We start from the raw sequence: 18,212 nt of genomic DNA on the forward strand, positions 1-18,212 counted from the left end.
ATACACATTGGTTATTTAAAAAAGTTTTTTTCTCTATCTATGGGAGGAATGTATTAATCAGAATAAGTTTATTATTTTCTTCTTCCCAAAGTTATAAACCGGTGGTAATAGTATCAAAATTTCATGTATTTATTTTGGTGAGTTCGCTTGTTACAATTTGTTGTTTTATCATATATTATAAATCCTTCCCTATATGTTGCCAATTTCAACGTATTATTTGGCTTTGAAGCTTATTTTGCTAATGTTGTTGATAAAGGCTGTGCTTATTAATAATAATTACTATAGTTAAGAGGGAGTTGGAATAACTGTGACCTAATATCTATTGTTAAAAATTAGAAATTATAATATATACTAGTAGAGCTATTATTCTCTCATATTATAGAATATTAGCTCTTCAAGTTTAATAAATGCAACATGCCTTGTCACGGGCAATAGTGGAGAGATGGGATATTTTCCAATAAACCAGTGAAAAGAATATATATATATATAAAAAAACAAGAAAAATTACGTGATTCTTGATCCTAGGATACAAATGATCCAAAGTGACAATAGTGGTATACAGGTGTACGTGTCCACTTAATGTGTCTATTTAAAAATTACTATGTGTCAAAATATTGGGGAATTAAATACAAGAAAGTGAGGGGAGTTTTAGGGGTAAATGTGACAAAGTGTTGTCAAATAATTGAAGTGAAAATTATGTAGTGAGTATGCGACAAGGTGCCAGATGGGTTTGTATATTATAATACAAAGGTGAAGTGTATTCTATACTAAAAAAAGACTTGTAGAGATAGGTTAGACAGAAAGAAAAGATGCTCGTGATACATTAATAAATATGAGAAGATGAAAATAAATAAATGTGAATACAACCGTGTGGTGATTTGAGGGGATATGGAAATATCCATCAGAGATTAATTAGAGTATCTCTCCTATAATATTAATAAGTAAAACATTTTAAAGAAATGAAAAAAATCCTAATCAGATTTGTTTGGTTGATTTAGATATTGGTATTTTATTTCAGTCATATAATTTTATGTTAACTGGCTGTTTGTTTATTGATTTCTATTAAGTAAACTGTTCTTAAATTATAAACCAAGTTTTATTTTTTGAAATTGTTTTTGTGCTATTGTATATGTTTACAGTAATTTTTATAGTTTGCATGCCAATGGTGTCTTGTTTATTTATATGAACATAGAATAATTGTTCTGTTCATTCATGCCTTTCGGATATACGCTGTCCATTAAAGGATTACTGTTTTTTCCGTTTTTCAAAATACAATAGTCACATATTTTGGTTAAGATTTATCTAATAACATCTGCCAACCTATATTTTTTCAAAAACGAAGCATTATAACCTTATATTTTTAATGTACATTACCCGGCCATGACGTCACCTTTTCCAGCCCACCGTTTTCTGCATTGTCTGTATACGAACACTTTGACCAATTGCAGATCAATGTCATGCATATAATTAGCCACCTAACCCTTCCTAATAAGCCTGCACATCAAATCTAGTAAGTCACGCATGCGCATTGCTAACGATAGAAGCCGAAGTTACCCACACCATAGTTAATTTGAGGCATGCGCAATTGAAGGAACAATCTATTGAATCGGTCAGCCAGACTTTCTAACACTGATAGAAATGTGAAACGTCTTATCTGTTGCCAAATGTGTTAAGTCTGTTTACGATAATAAAGAAGTAAAGCAGTAATGTTGTTCCCACTTCATATGCTGACGTTTGTGGTGACGTTTGCGGTGACGATGCGCTAACTCGCGCATGCGCAATACTCACCAAAGACGCCATGTTCCAACTGCAGTTGTCAGCACGGATTGGGAATCCGTAACTGCAGAGCTAGAAGTAGGTTTGGAAAAATTTAATTTTTTAAACAGCGATTGTTAATTAAGGCAAGATATTTGGTAAATAATGTACATCAAAATATATATTTTGATGTATATAACAATATTACAATGATTTAATTTCTGATTACAGTGTCCCTTTAAGTATATCCATTTTGCTTCCATTGTGCTCTTGCTATTTTGTGTTAAACCAACTATCTCAATGATTACTTCTGTTCTGTTTTCACAAAAGATTGTGAAGATAGAATGTCTACATTAAGGGACGCTACGAAAAATAGAAACAAGCTTAACAGTAATCTTTTTACAGAGGATGAGGTTTTGTTAGCATTATGAAAAATAAATGTTAAAAAGGCAGTGGGTTCTGATAATATTCATCCAAGGGTTTTAAAAGAACGTCGATCAGTGCTAATTGTCCCATTAACTGATCTGTTTAATTAGTCACTATTAACAGGAGCTGTCCCAGATGATTGGAGAATAGCAAATGTAATACCTCTTCATAAAAAGGGCAGTAGAGAAGAATCTGGTAACTACAGGCCAGTTAGTTTAACTTCAGTAGTAGGGAAATTAATGGAAAGCCTCTTAAAAGAAAGAAATATGACTTACATAAAGACAAACAATTTAGAGGACCAAAATCAGCATGGTTTTACTTCTGGGAGATCATGTCAGACTAATCTGATTGACTTCTTTGATTATGTAACAAAAGTATTAGACAAGGGTGGAGTAGTTGCTGTAGTATATCTAGATTTCAGCAAAGCATTTGACACCGTCCCACACAATAAACTAATTCACAAACTGTATCTCCTTGGTCTAGATTCAAAAATTGTGAACTGGGTGGAATGCTGGCTTAAGGACAGAAAACAAAGTGTCTTAGTAAATGGAGTTCATTCAGCAGAGGGGGCTGTTACTAGTGGTGTTCCTCAGGGGTCAGTTCTGGGGCCTGTTTTGTTTAACATATTTATCTGTGATATCAGCAAAGGGCTACAGGGGAAAGTATGTCTGTTTGCAGATGATACACAAATGACACTTTACTGACTGTGACAGATGAGGAACAGGACTTGGTAATTATTATTTCAGATGATTTAAAACTTATGCCTAGATTTAGAGTTTGGCGTTAGCCGTCAAAAGCAGTGTTAAGGGCTCCTAACGCTGCTTTTTACTGCCCGCTGGTATTTAGAGTCAGCCAGGAAAGGGTCTAACGCTCACTTCCAAGCCGCGACTTTTCCATACCACAGAGTCTTGGCTGAAGTGAGCGGTAGAGCCTCTACCGACAAGACTCCATCCGCAGGAAAAAGTCAGTAGTTAAGAGCTTTCTGGGCTAACGCCGGTTTATAGAGCTCTTAACTACTGTGCTCTAAAGTACACTAACACCCATAAACTACCTATGTACCCCTAAACCGAGGTCCCCCCACATCGCCGCCACTCTAATAATTTTTTTAACCCCTAATCTGCCGACCGCACACCGCCGCCACCTACATTATACCTATAAAACCCTAATCTGCTGCCCCTAACATCGCCGACACCTACATAATATTTATTAACCCCTAATCTGCCCCCCCCAATGTCGCCGCTACCTACCTACACTTATTAACCCCTAATCTGCCGACCGGAGCTCGCCGCTACTCTAATAAATGTATTAACCCCTAAACCACCTCACTCCTGCCTCAAAAACCCTATAATAAATAGTATTAACCCCTAATCTGCCCTCCCTAACATCGCCGCCACCTAACTTCAAGTATTAACCCCTAATCTGCCGATCGGACCTCGCCGCTACTATAATAAATGTATTAACCCCTAAAGCTAAGTCTAACCCTAACCCTAACACCCCCCTAAGTTAAATATAATTTTATTATAACAAAATAAATTAACTCTTATTAAATAAAGTCTTCCTATTTAAAACTAAATACTTACCTGTAAAATAAACCCTAATATAGCTACAATATAACAAATAATTACATTGTAGCTATTTTAGAATTTATATTTATTTTACAGGCAACTTTGTATTTATTTTAACTAGGTACAATAGCTATTAAATAGTTATTTACTATTTAATAGCTACCTAGTTAAAATAATTTCAAAATTACCTGTAAAATAAATCCTAACCTAAGTTAAAATTAAAAATAAAGATACAGGATTAGAGTGCGCTAAAAATAGCTCTACCTATAACCTAATTCTACACTATTAGTATATCAATTTAGTAAGATAAATTACAGAAAGAATATATTTTAAAAATATTAAAAAAACACAATACGGATATAATATAAATATTTAAAAACTATTAAACTTTATTTTAAAAAATATAAACACTTAAAATATTATAAGGTGCACCTTATTTGTTAATACTATAACATTGCGACAATTTTATATTGCACTTTTAACACTTTAATATACTAAATAAACTAAAAGCTTGCAAATGCTCAAAGCCAAAGATATCTATTTGCTCGTTTAACCAGATGACTGATTGTATCAGTTTTGTCTCAAAGTTTATATTGAAACTTTTCTTGTCAAAAAAAGTATCAGAATAGAGTGTCAATATGTTATCCTCTTTCTTGATATATCGTTCTTTATTGTTTCTTGTATCTCCAAAAAACAAAAGACTTAATAGGATGTAAATTTTTCACTTTAAGTACCCCTTAAGTTGTCGGTTACTGTAGTGTTCAAAGATGACAGTTATTTGTATTATCCTCTGTTGGTATATATAGAATTATCAACTCGTTGGTCCCAAACTCAAAGTAAATAACAACACTCACCAGAATCCGAAAGGTTTGGAATGAATTACTTTTCCCCGAGTCGGCTTTACTCTTGCTGCGGTGTTTGGCGTTTCCGATTCAGCCGTTACCTGGCTGTGACGTGTGGATCCTCACGTAACCTCTCTGCCACACCAATAGCCAAGCCGGGTTGCCGGTGAGTGTTACTTTCAAATTTGCGATGTGATTCCTTTGTTTTTGCAAATTGCTTCCAGGAGTACAATGTCCTCAAAAATTGGGTTTCAACTTGTCCTTCCCAATCTTCCGTCACCCACAGTGACACTTAAAGGGTTGCTGCTAAACAGGGAAACATCCGTTACCAAGGCTGGCCAGCTTAACGGATCTTGTCCTGGGTCATCTTTGGCTTTGAGCATTTGCAAGCTTTTAGTTTATTTAGTATATTAAAGTGTTAAAAGTGCAATATAAAATTGTCGCAATGTTATAGTATTAACAAATAAGGTGCACCTTATAATATTTTAAGTGTTTATATTTTTGAAAATAAAGTTTAATAGTGCTTAAATATTTATATTATATCCGTATTGTGTTTTTTTAATATTTTTAAAATATATTCTTTCTGTAATTTATCTTACTAAATTAATTTACTAATAGTGTAGAATTAGGTTATAGGTAAAGCTATTTTTAGTGCACTCTAATCCTGTATTTTTATTTTTATTAGACTGTAGTGTGGGTTTTGGGAAACCACACTTTGCAGAGTTGCTTATTTCTACCACAAAGGGTTTATTCTTCTGTTTATTTTCTAAGTTACAATTAAACCTAACACTACACTATCAATAAATAAATTAAATCAATTAACTACAAGTACCTACAATTACCTACAATTAAATAAACATCCAATAGTAGGCATCGGTAGAAGAGGATGGATCCGCGTCGGCTGGAAGAAGATGGATCGACTCCGCTCCACTCCGGATGGATGAAGATAGAAGATGCCGCTTGGATGAAGATGTCTACCGGTCCGGATGTCCTCTTCTGCCCGGATAGGATGAAGACTTCTGCCGCTCCGGATGTCTTCTTTTGGTCCATCAGTGCCCGGTTGGGTGAAGACGACTCAAGGTAGGGAGATCTTCAGGGGGGTAGTGTTAGGTTTATTTAAGGGGGGTTTGGGTTAGAGTAGGGGTATGTGGGTGGTGGGTTGTAATGTGGGGGGTGGTATTGTGTTTTTATTACAGGCAAAAGAGCTGATTTCTTTGGGGCATGCCCCGCAAAAAGCCCTTTTAAGGGCTGGTAAGGTAATAGAGCTGTTAACTATTTTAATTTAGATTAGGGTAGGGTATTTTTTTATTTTGGGGGTTTGTTATTTTATTAGGGGGCTTAGAGTAGGTGTAATTAGCTTAAAATTCTTGTAATTTTTTTTATTTTTTGTAATTTAGTGTTTGTTTTTTTTTGTAATTTAGTTTAGTTTATTTAATTGTAGGTAATTGTAGTTAATTGATTTAATTTATTTATTGATAGTGTAGTGTTAGGTTTAATTATAACTTAGGTTAGGATTTATTTTACAGGTAATTTTGTAATTATTTTAACTAGGTAGCTATTAAATAGTAAATAACTATTTAATAGCTATTGTACCTAGTTAAAATAAATACAAAGTTGCCTGTAAAATAAATATAAATTCTAAAATAGCTACAATATAATTATTCGTTATATTGTAGCTATATTAGGGTTTATTTTACAGGTAAGTATTTAGTATTAAATAGGAAGACTTTATTTAATAAGAGTTAACTTATTTTGTTAGAATAAAATTATATTTAATTTAGGGGGTGTTAGGGTTAGGGTTAGACTTAGCTTTAGGGGTTAATACATTTATTAGAGTAGCGGCGAGGTCCGGTCGGCAGATTAGGGGTTAATACTTGAAGTTAGGTGGCGGCGATGTTAGGGAGGGCAGATTAGGGGTTAATACTTTTTATTATAGGGTTTTTGAGGTGGGAGTGAGGCGGTTTAGGAGTTAATACATTTATTAGAGTAACGGCGAGCTCCGGTCTGCAGATTAGGGGTTAATAAGTGTAGGTAGGTAGTGGCGACGTTGGGGGGGGCAGATTAGGGGTTAATAAATATAATATAGGTGTCGGTGATGTTAGGGGCAACAGATTAGGGGTACATAGGGATAATGTAGGTTGCGGCGGTGTACGGAGTGGCAGAATAGGGGTTAATTGTGCAATGCAGGTGTCAGCGATAGTGGGGGCGGCAGATTAGGGGTTAATAAGTGTAAGGTTATGGGTGTTTAGACTCGGGGTACATGTTAGGGTGTTAGGTGCAGACTTAGAAATCATTTCCCCATAGGAAACAATGGGCCTGCGTTAGGAGCTTAACGCTGCTTTTTTGCAGGTGTTTTTTTTCAGCCCAAACTGCCCCATTGTTTCCTATGGGGGAATCGTGCACGAGCACGTTTTTCCAGCTAGCCGCTACCGTAAGCAACGCTGGTATTGAGAGTTGAAGTGGCGGTAAATTATGCTCTACGCTCCCTTTTTGGAGCCTAACGCAGCCCTTCAGAGAACTCTCAATACCAGCATTGTTTAAAAGGTGCGGGGGGAAAAAAGGAGCGTTAGCTACACGGGTCTTTGCCGACAAAACTCTAAATCTAGCCGTTAGTAAACAATGTAGTAATGCTGCGAGTAAGGCTAGCAGAGTGCTTGGATGTATTGGTAGAGGTATTTGCAGCAGAAATAGTAAGGTTATTATGCCACTTTATAGATCATTAGTTAGGCCTCATCTTGAGTATTGTGTGCAGTTCTGGAGGCCATATCTTCAGAAGGATATTAACAAACTTGAATCTGTGCAAAGGAGGGCTACCAAAATCATACATGGTCTAAAAAATAAAACTTACCAGGATAGGCTCAATGATCTAAATATGTATAGCTTAGAGGAGAGAATGGAAAGAGGTGATATGATAGCAACTTTCAAGTACGTTAAAGGACTTAGTAAAACTGAGGCTGTGGGTATGTTACATAAAAAGGAAAATTCAAGAACAAGGGGTCATGATCTCAAGCTGAAGGGTAGTAGATTCAGGAGTAATTTGAGGAAGCTCTTCTTTACAGAAAGAGTGATTGATTTATGGAATAAACTACCTTAAGAGGTAGTAGCAACAAACACTGGGCATAAGGCTATCTTACGAACTAAATAAGTTTATACTGTTAGGTAATACCGGGCAGATTTGCTGGCCCTATGTCTCTTATCTGTCGTCAATATCTATGTTTCTATGTTTCAGTGTAAGTGACATTCATAAGATATAGAATAATTATATTTAAATAAATTTAGAGTAAAGTCAAAATTAACCTTTAATGGATTTGATAGAACATGCAAATTTAAAGGGATATTCCAATTATAATTTAAATACACATAGATGAATAACATCTTTGAATAGAAACATATTTACAATGTACATGTACTGGCAAAAATGCTTCTATTAAAAGTTATCACTGTTTTTCTCTTAGCATTTTTCTCTGCACGTGCATGTGATATATAGCTAGATATTCTCAGTGCACCAGCATTTTAAATACTGCAGCTGCTCAGAGCATTAGTTGGGCTTGTATCATGTCAGAAATTAACAAATTGAGTCATTACCAGATGGTACAAGCACCTTAGGGTCTCTGAGCAATGTGTTTAAAATGCTAGTGCACGGTGCATACTTAAATACTCTTTTGAAACAGCTACAGCTTTTAGTAGAAGCACAAAATATAATAATATGTCCATTAATTACTTTACCTGCAAATGTATACTGCCGTGCCTCACAATTAACCCTTTCTTTTAAGTTTCTGAATTGTACAGCTCCCCCCACACATTTCCTTTTATGGCTGTAGCTATATCCATTGTTGTTTTGGTAAAATGCACAAATGAATAGGGATTATCTGCTGGAGCATGTCTAGAAGCTGTGAACTCAGGTGAAATACAATGCCTGAGTCTAAATACTGATAAGTTGGGTGGAGCACAGTGTCCAGACAGCATGGCTATTTTAAAGGGACACTGAACCCAAAAAAAATTCTCTCGTGATTCAGATAGAGCATGCAATTTTAAGCAACTTTCTAATTTACTCCTATTATCATTTTTTCTTCGTTCTTTTGCTATCTTTATTTGAAAAAGAAGGCATCTAAGCTTTTTTGGTTCAGAACTTTGGAAAACACTTTTTTATTGGTGGATTAATTTATCCACCAATCTGCAAGAACAACCCAGGTTGTTCACCAAAAATGGTCCGGCATCTAAACTTACATTCTTGCATTTCAAATAAAGATACCAAGAGAATGAAGAAAATTTGATAATAGGAGTAAATTAGAACAACAATTTTTAAACAATTTTTTTATGCAACTATTTTTACTTAATTGGCCATTTTAGGATATGCACAGATATCAACCTGTTTTATAGCACTTTAACACTACTTATTTAGCCTAGATTACAAGTGGAGCACTATAAATATCACTGGACCACACAAGGATTAGTGCACAATTTGGTATTACAAGTCCATGGTAAAACAGAATCCCTTTAGCATGTCCTATAGCCCTCAAGTTACAATACTTAAAGGGACAGTCTAGTCCAAAATAAACTTTCATGAATAAAATAGGGCATGTAATTTTAAACAATTTTCCAATTTACTTTTATTACCAATTTTGCTTTGTTCTCTTGGTTCTTAGTTGAAAGCTTAACCTAGGAGGTTCATATGCTAATTTCTTAGACCTTGAAGGCCACCTCTTTTCAGAATGCATTTTAACAGTTTTTCACCACTAGAGGGTGTTAGTTCATGTGTTTCATATAGATAACACTGTGCTCATGCACGTGAAGTTATCTGGGAGCCAGCACTGATTGGCTAAACTGCAAGTCTGTCAAAAGAACTGAAATAAAGGGGCAGTTTGCAGAGGCTTAGATACATGATAATCACAGAGGTAAAAAGTATATAAATATAACTGTGTTGGTTATGCAAAACTGGGGAATGGGTAATAAAGGGATTATCTATCTTTTAAAACAATAAAAATTCTGGTGTAGACTGTCCCTTTAGCAGCATTATAAATGTTAGCATGACTTGAGACCTGAAGTAAAGAGTTAGGGCTACAATAACAGTAAAATAAAACACATGCAAAACATTATAAAATTGAGTATGCTTTTAAGTTTGTGGTAGTCTAATTGCAAATTACAATTTACTTCCATACTTTATTTTGCTTCATTTTTTAAATATCCTTATTTGAATAAAAAGCAATGTACATGGTGAGCCAATCACATGATGCTTCTATGTGCAGCAACCAATCATCAGCTAGTGAGCATATCTAGATATGCTTTTCATCAAAGAATATCAAGAGAATCAAACAAATGAGATAATATAAGTAAATTAGAAATATGTTTAACATTGCATTTTCTTTCTAAATCATAAAAGAAAAAATGTGGGTGGCATGTCTCTTTAATTTCTTAGTGTCATTGCATTGTTGCAAACTACATTTCAGCCAAGGGTTTAAGAACCCTACCTATCTCATTAACTACATGAATTGAGCAAATTTTTGAAGTCTGACATAACTTTTGATAGGCAAATCTATATATTCAAATAATATTATATATTGTTCTTAGAAAATACATTGATCCACTTAAATAAATATTTACAGATAATGCCTTATAAAAATGATACAAATTCACAAATATATTTCTCTCATGTTGTGTTAAAATAATTAGACTAGAAAGACATTTGTGTATATGTGTTTAAAAAGCATTATTTTATATATAGGGAGATCAAGTTAGTTTGTGAAAAAGGCACCTATAACCACTTTGTTCTCTTTTAATGCCAAGTTTGAAGCCCGTTTGTTGACTGATTTTGATTGTACCCATGTATAAATGTGACTTCTATTTTAAAGTTTTCAAATAATACCCTTTTTTCAATTTCAAATAAATCAAAAAACTTCTGAACCCAAATAATCATAGTCAGGAGTGATAGTACAAAATTCAGTGGTAGTAACAAAATTAACAAAGCAAAATGGAAGTTACAAATCTCCACAGGCCATCATTTTATTTACACTGGATATATTTTATATCTAGAACATAGTTATTCAACATTTTCTGAAAGTGACCATATAGGCATACTGGTTTGCATATTTTGTAATTTAACAGACTTCAATTCTATCTTTATTATGAAACTTGATAAGAAAGAGGATTAGAATGGATAAAGTAACAAAGATTGAATCATTCCAACTTGTGTTACAAGATTTGCTGTTTAATGCTTTTTTTCTGCAGCTGAATGCCTATGCTTTGCAATGCAGGCTGATTATTTTCTGCAGAAGCCAGCAGGCAGAGCGCCACCTCATTACCCTCTAACTGATGAGAGGTAGAATACAAAAATCTCTGCAATCTCTCTGTATGCTGTAACACTTGTATGATGTTTTACTAATCTAGGGCACCTAGCACTACAAAGAGCTGAAAAGTGACTTGTTGTGTACTCTGTTGTAAAGTCTACACTCTCATTTCTGCCAATTATGATGTTTAGAAAAGCTAATCAACTTCATCAGCTGCCGTTCCCATGTGCTGATTTACATTAAAGTGGGTGTTATTGGACCTGCCATGCATCGTCTTTTCTGCAATTGGCATGTGCCGTCCTTATTCATTAAAATCAGCTTGTACTAATGAGGATTAATTGCTATGGTGTAAAGAAACTGCCAGGCGTGTTTGGTGGGCTATTTTGTAGACAGCTTAAAATCTGATAACATCTAAAACTAATTTTTGTTTTGATGCTTCCTTTGGCAGATGTGTCCCCAATAACTGTGAGCATGGCGGTAAATGTACTCAGACTTGGGACAGTATCAAATGCAACTGTGAGGGAACTGGGTACACAGGCGCCACCTGTCACAACTGTAAGTATAAACAATGTCCGTAAAGCTTGTACACATTTTTTTGTGCAGTTTATATACAGTATTATGTTTGCATAAAAATGGCATTTATGTTCATTTTTAATGATAAATGCACCTTACAAAGAAAGAAGTCAAGTGATTAAATAAAAAGCAGAAGAAAAAACAGGAGCGCACAACCGCATCTAAGTGCAGATTAAAATGACACCTTTAATAGTATATTGCCCTTTAAAAGAATCACACTCACACTTTAAAACCAGTATAAAAGCAGTGTTACAATTATTTTGACTGCAAACCAGCTCCGGCGTCTTCACCCAAACACAGGGAGCTCCAAGTTGGAGTATCCACAAATGGCTGGAGGGGATGGGTTCCCAATTTGGCCAATCGGATATTCCTATGCTCTCAAGCCTCCTTTCCAATGGTGTGTGCTGACACCCAAAGTTAGTGTTTAATGCAGCACGTAATGGGTTCTCTTCAATGCTGGGAGAATATCTCACAGTAATGTCCATTTTTAAACAGATTAAAGCCACACCAGTGCAGTCATTTAACAGATTAGACAGGCTATAATGATGCGCCTGTCGGAACGGCCCTCAGCCCACTCAGTGCTTGTGTTATAGTTAACAAACACTACCGTAGCCTCACAGGAAACGTACGTCGAGTGAGCATTATTAGGTCCCTGTGAGGCTATGGTAGTGTTTGTTCACTATAACACAAGCATTGAGTGGACTGAGGGCCGTTCCGACAGGTGCATCATCATAGCCTGTCTAATCTGTTATATGACTGCACTGGTGTGGCTTTAATCTGTTTAAAAACGGACATTACTGTGAGATATTCTCCCAGCATTGAAGAGAACCCATTACGTGCTGCATTAAACACTAACTTCGGGTGTCAGCACACACCTCCGTCGCTCAGCCATTGGAAAGGAGGCTTGAGAGCATAGGAACATCCGATTGGCCAAATTGGGAACACACCCCCTCCAGCCATTTGTAGATACGCCAACTTGGAGCTCCTTGTGTTTGGGTAAAGACGCTGGAGCTGGTTTGCAGTCAATATAATTGTAACACTGTTTTATACTGTTTTTAAAGTGTGAGTGTGATTCTTTTAAAGGGCAATATACTATTAAAGGTGTCATTTTAATCTGCACTTAAATGCGGTTGTGCGCTCCTGTTTTTTCTTCTGTTTTTTAGTTTTTGATGCAGAGTTCGTGATGGGACTCTTTTAAAGGAGCAGCCACAAAGATATACTACCTACACTATTGGACCAATCTCCCTGTACTCCCCTAGACTGAAATAATTGGAACTGTATGGGAACTGTAAGAACTTTCTTTAATATCCTTAAGTGGAGCTTTACTGATTATTTGAATATTTGATTATTAATATCTACAGTTTGGCTATTGAATGTTTGATTTTGTAGGGAAATATATTTATATGTAGTATATGTATTGAGCAATACCTATATAAGTTCTATTTGTACAATATATTGCAGCGCCTAGTATACAATATCCTTTTTTATGTTCAAGTGATTAATGTTCATTGACTTGTTATAATTATCATAGTAATAAAAGTGCACTAAAAGGATGTCTGGCAACTGCCAGGGTTTAGATTCCTTTACAAACTCACTCAGTTCCTATGATATACAGTGGAGCATATTTAATACACTATAAAGTAATGTAGACATTTTCGCGAGTCATTGACCTCATTGATCTAAAGCTCTCCACTCTAATGAGGTTATGTAAGAAGTCTCATTAGCACTGGGAGATTCCTCACAACATTTTATAAAGGAAAATTTCAGCTTGAGAACTTTTTATCTAGTTAATGAAGGTTCTGAATGTGAGGAAGATGTGTATCTCTCTCTCTCTCTCTCTCTCTCTCTCTCTCTCTCTCTCTCTCTATATATATATATATATATATATATATATATATATATATATATATATATATACATTACAACATAATAGAATTCTCAAAACAAGCCACCAAAGTTTTTGCATGATTTCTCTCCATGCTCGTGCATTTTTGATCATTAGGCCAATAATGTTATAGGAAATTCTGTCTGTATTGTACCTGTAAAGCATTTCTAGTACTATAATTTTAAATAACAGTATAAGAAATTAATCAATATATCAGCTAAGAACTGCATAAAGAAATCCAGTAAAATGCTGACTACTAGAACTATGTATAGTACATGTAGCCTAAAATGAGTTACCATTTATAATAGGTATTTAAAAGTAATACATCCTCTAAATACACTTTTCTAGATTTATTAAGGACAGAAAATCCACTTGCATCTCATCTGTCTCACCACTTCCTGCATAATTCTAGGTAGCGACATTCACAAAAGAATTGGGCAATAGGGGATCTTTATTAAATGAATACCAAGAGTAGCATAGGAATTAGAGAGACTGTACATACTGAAGACTTGCATTTTAAGGCTAGAATCCAATAGTGACCTGTGTTCCAATCCATTAGAATGGCAGTCAATTGCTTATCAAAATGGAAATCATGGGGGTATTGAATCTGATGCAAACAGAAAGAGAAGTGCACTCTCATGAACAAACACCAGCTCAATAACTTGTTAGCTTGTTCCATTGCAATTTACCACCTGGGTGCAGCTTCTTTTAGTCCAATTCTGTTTTTTACAGAGAAGAATTTTCCTGAAGTATATTAGTCTGATCCTGCCTAGTGAGGTCAGTCAGGTTTTGAATATGAACCAATGTCAATCCATTGGCTAACTTCGCGATAACCCTTTTATGTAATGGTTTTCAAATGCATTTAGCCTAATATACAGTGCACAGGGCACATTTAACAATTCTATTCTAAGTCAGAAATAAGCACATCTTTGGACATTTCTCTTTCACTTTTATCTTTTGTAAATTCTTAGACCTCTGGAAAACTAAAAAATATTTTTTTGGATTTTTTGAGTGCTTTAAACCCACTTTAATGTTAAAATTCTTACTCACGCTACAGCTGATATTAAATGTTAGAAATATTGTTCATATCTATTTTAAAAGGTCAAAATGATACAAATATACATGAAAATAATTTATAAGTTCAAGAATGATTGCAATGCAGTGGTTGGAGGTGTAAGCAAGTGAAAGGTGCAGTCTTTCTCATGTGAGCCTCCTTTCTGCAATGTAAGAAGCAGTCGTCATCCAATGTTTTTATTTTGTCATAAACGTTAATATTAATTTTACACTACAATATCACTTTAAAATATAAATGTATACAGTATGAAGAAACAGCCTTATTAACCCCTTAACGACCATGGCATACCATGTCATTAAGGGCTTTCTTGTTTAAAATACTGCTGGTCACACCCTTCTTGTCTCTGGAAATAGCGCAGTCCCGCCACTGGTGCCAAGACTGCTCTATTATTGATAGTACAATCCCCATAGAAAACCAGTGATGTAATGGGTTAATATATATTTTTAACATTAAAAACTGCACTAATAGCAGAGTTTATCAGCAAATGTTTTTATCAACTCCTTGAACACAATGATCTAATACTGTCACACTGATCAGCAAAAACATATTGTGGCCTTTTGATTGAGGTGCATTTATTTAAGACTTTATGTACCAAGTATATAAGCAAACACTTTTGCTTTGTCATTGATAAATGCCTATAAATGGTTATCTGCAGAAGAGCAGGAATTCATTTTTAGCAATATATGGATTAGAAGGACCTTGCATATTTTTATGTAAATCATATGTCAGATAAAGAAATGTTTTGATAAATAGTTTTTTCAGCCTTCTTAGAATGTATATACTTAATGTGCTCGTTCTGCATAGTTTTGATAGAGAAATCAAGTAATATGATTGCTTTTTTGACTTAATAATAAACTCTCCATGCTGTAAAGGGTCATGCAAAGTGCAAATTTTCTTTCATTTATATAGAAACCTGGCAAGTAAACATTTTAAAACATGGAATTAAATAGCTGATCGTCAAATGCATTTTTGTGGGAAACCCCTATTGTTCTATTAATGGTTTTGACTTACATCTCAACTCTGAAGTATAAGTGTTTTAAAATACTAAAGAGTAAACAACATTAAAGAGAGAAACATTTAAGATACTGACATATTTTTAAATAACATCTTTTAGACCTTTGGGCCCCTATTTAACAAAGTCTGGCGGACCTGATCTGACAGTGCGGATCAGGTCCGCCAGACCTCGCTGAATACGGCGAGCAATACGCACGCCGTATTCAGCATTGCACCAGAAGCTCACAAGAGCTGCTGGTGCAACGCCGCCCCCTGCAGACTCGCGGCCAATGGGCCGCCAGCAGGGGGTGTCAATCAACCCGATCATACTCGATCAGGTTGATTTCCGGCGATGTCTGTCCGCCTGCTCAGAGCAGGCGGACAGGTTATGGAGCAGCGGTCTTTATGACCGCTGCTTCATAACTGCTGTTTCTGGCGAGCCTGCAGGCTCGCCAGAAACATGGGGCATCAAGCTCCATTCGAAGCTTGATAGATAGGCCCCTTGGTCTTTTAAATCTTTAGGAATTAGATTACTGGTTTAGAGTGCTCAAAATGTGTCTTGGACCAGGAGCCACAGCGTACGTTATGTGTTTGAACCAAGATTCTTGTAGAAATTTGATCTTAATATAGCCATATTCCTCTTGATGTAGAAAACATGCCCTGGTATAGAAGAAAACGTTGTGAGAAAATGCAAACAAATAGCATACATCTAGCTAAAGCACATCTAGTATATTAGTGTTGTATACATTGCTTCCATCAATAGCATTATATGTCATGCAAACCATATAAATGCACACAGATTTTTCAAACACAGATAGACAGATAGACTCACACAGTCACACAGTTGATTGATAGACAAACAAACAGATGACATATAATAGATAGATAAACTTATATAGCTTGTACATTATGAGGTCTAACTAGCACTACATGGAAGCACAGAGAAAATACTGTAAACAAACAGGAAGACAGAGAGAGAAACAGATGAAACGAGAGATAGACAACCAGGTTGGAATGTTTTTATTTCCTCATTGTCTCCTGTGTCACATGACAGCCAACAGCCACCTACAGACTCATATATTTAGTAGGGGCTGGTGCCTCAGAAAGTGCTCATATAAAGCAATACACACTCATCCAAGAATGAGGATGTGTCCTTTTCCAACTGTTTGTTTGCACTAGCTCTTTATAAAAGAGCTGTTAAGCTCAATCAACTAAAGGCATAGGGCAAAAAGAGAACACAACCATGTCACATGGTCCACAACAGTAGCAGTAAATTGTTATGGGTGTTATGTTTAGCTTATATGCAACTCTATGATTTATTTCTATTGCACTTGTTTCCTGTTTGGCACTTCCTGTTCTTGTTGATCCTCTGCTAATACACCACATGAAACATAAATCATAGGAAGCTTTATGCAGAGTATAGAGCTGGAAAAATCCATGCTAATATGAGTAGTTTTAATGATGTTTACAGTAAAACACACTTAGCAGTGCTCCCTTTTTATTTTTATGTATGCTTACTTAAAAGGAGCATAGACGTTTGGTAGTGTTGCAAGGCTATACCTACTGAAGCTAAATCTGTTCTCTGAACAAATTAAAGTTATGTTCTCTGAAACAGAAATGCTGCTTAGTAAACACATTATATTGACTCTACCTAGACACTAAGAATTGGGGTAAGCCTTGATTCCTTTCCAAATCCCGTCAGTGGAATAATAGGCCTTCAACTGCTGTCAGATTCTGAAAATCACCTTCATTAAATACATGGCAGTAATCCTTGCATTCTTCTACATTTTCTTTCCGCATAATACACAGACACCTAGAGTGAGACAATATAACAGCTGTACCTGTTCTTTGGTATCAAGAAGGATTTAAAGCCTCTTGTACTGTCTTCTAACTAAAAGCAAAATAAAGCTATTGGATTACAATTACATGGGTCATTGGGAGACATATAGCCTGAAGAGTTTTGCTGTTATGGTATAACACAGATTTAATTGTAATCCTTCTCCTTCTGTGGTTTTCTATGGTTGGTGCAATTAAAAACAAAAATATAATTATAGCTTAACACTTGAAGCCATTTGACCTATGATAAGTACCAATTTATATAAAACAAAAACAAACTTTTCTAGAAAACCTGCCTTGCAAACTGTTCTGTGAATTCTCAATTATGTTTTTTAATCTAAAATCTAAAGTTTATTAAAGGGACACGAAACACAACATTTTTCTTGCATGATTCAGATGGTGCATACAATTTTAAATAAAAAGTTTCCAATTACTTCTATGATCAAATTTGCTTTATTCTTGTGTTCTTTTTTGTTGAAGAGATATCTTGCTAGGTAGTGTGCAGATGTTTGGAGCACTACATAACAGGAAATAGTGCTGCCATCTAGTGTTCCTGCTAATGTATAACATTACTAAAAGATATGTCTTATAATCTATAATCGGATGCGCTATATCCAATTTGAATTAATACAATTCATATAACCACAAATAATAATTAAATAATTACCCCAAAAGTTCATAATTTTCAAGGATAAAAAGTCACAAAGGAAAATAGATACAACCCAGGGCTGCTTCCTCTTCAAACAATACCACTCAGCAATGGAATGGAGAAATGATCTATAAAACAAAAGAAGGAAAAGGGCGCCCCAATGGTGTGGTACTCTTGCACAAGCAATGTCTCATGTTTGGTAAAAAAATACTCACAATATGTAAAGCACAAAAGTGTGCAATTCCACCATTCTGGACCCTTAGGAGCCATCCAGCAAGCTCACACTCTGGAAAGATCCTGCTTGGCTATCAATACTGGATAAAATGATA

At 35.2% G+C, this 18,212-nt stretch overlaps 1 protein-coding gene across 1 annotated transcript in view; it reads left to right on the top strand.

Moving 5' to 3' along the window:
- Nucleotides 1–18,212, top strand: part of CNTNAP2 (contactin associated protein 2) — a 2,991,056-nt gene that overhangs the window by 1,363,435 nt on the left and 1,609,409 nt on the right. Inside the window, exon 12 of the mRNA XM_053715812.1 lies at nucleotides 11,321–11,427. Within this exon, the coding sequence (XP_053571787.1) occupies nucleotides 11,321–11,427 (107 nt within the window). The remainder of the gene's footprint in view (nucleotides 1–11,320; nucleotides 11,428–18,212) is intronic.

This window comes from Bombina bombina, chromosome 5 (genome assembly GCF_027579735.1).
Source record: "Bombina bombina isolate aBomBom1 chromosome 5, aBomBom1.pri, whole genome shotgun sequence".
NCBI classification, from domain to species: domain Eukaryota; kingdom Metazoa; phylum Chordata; class Amphibia; order Anura; family Bombinatoridae; genus Bombina; species Bombina bombina.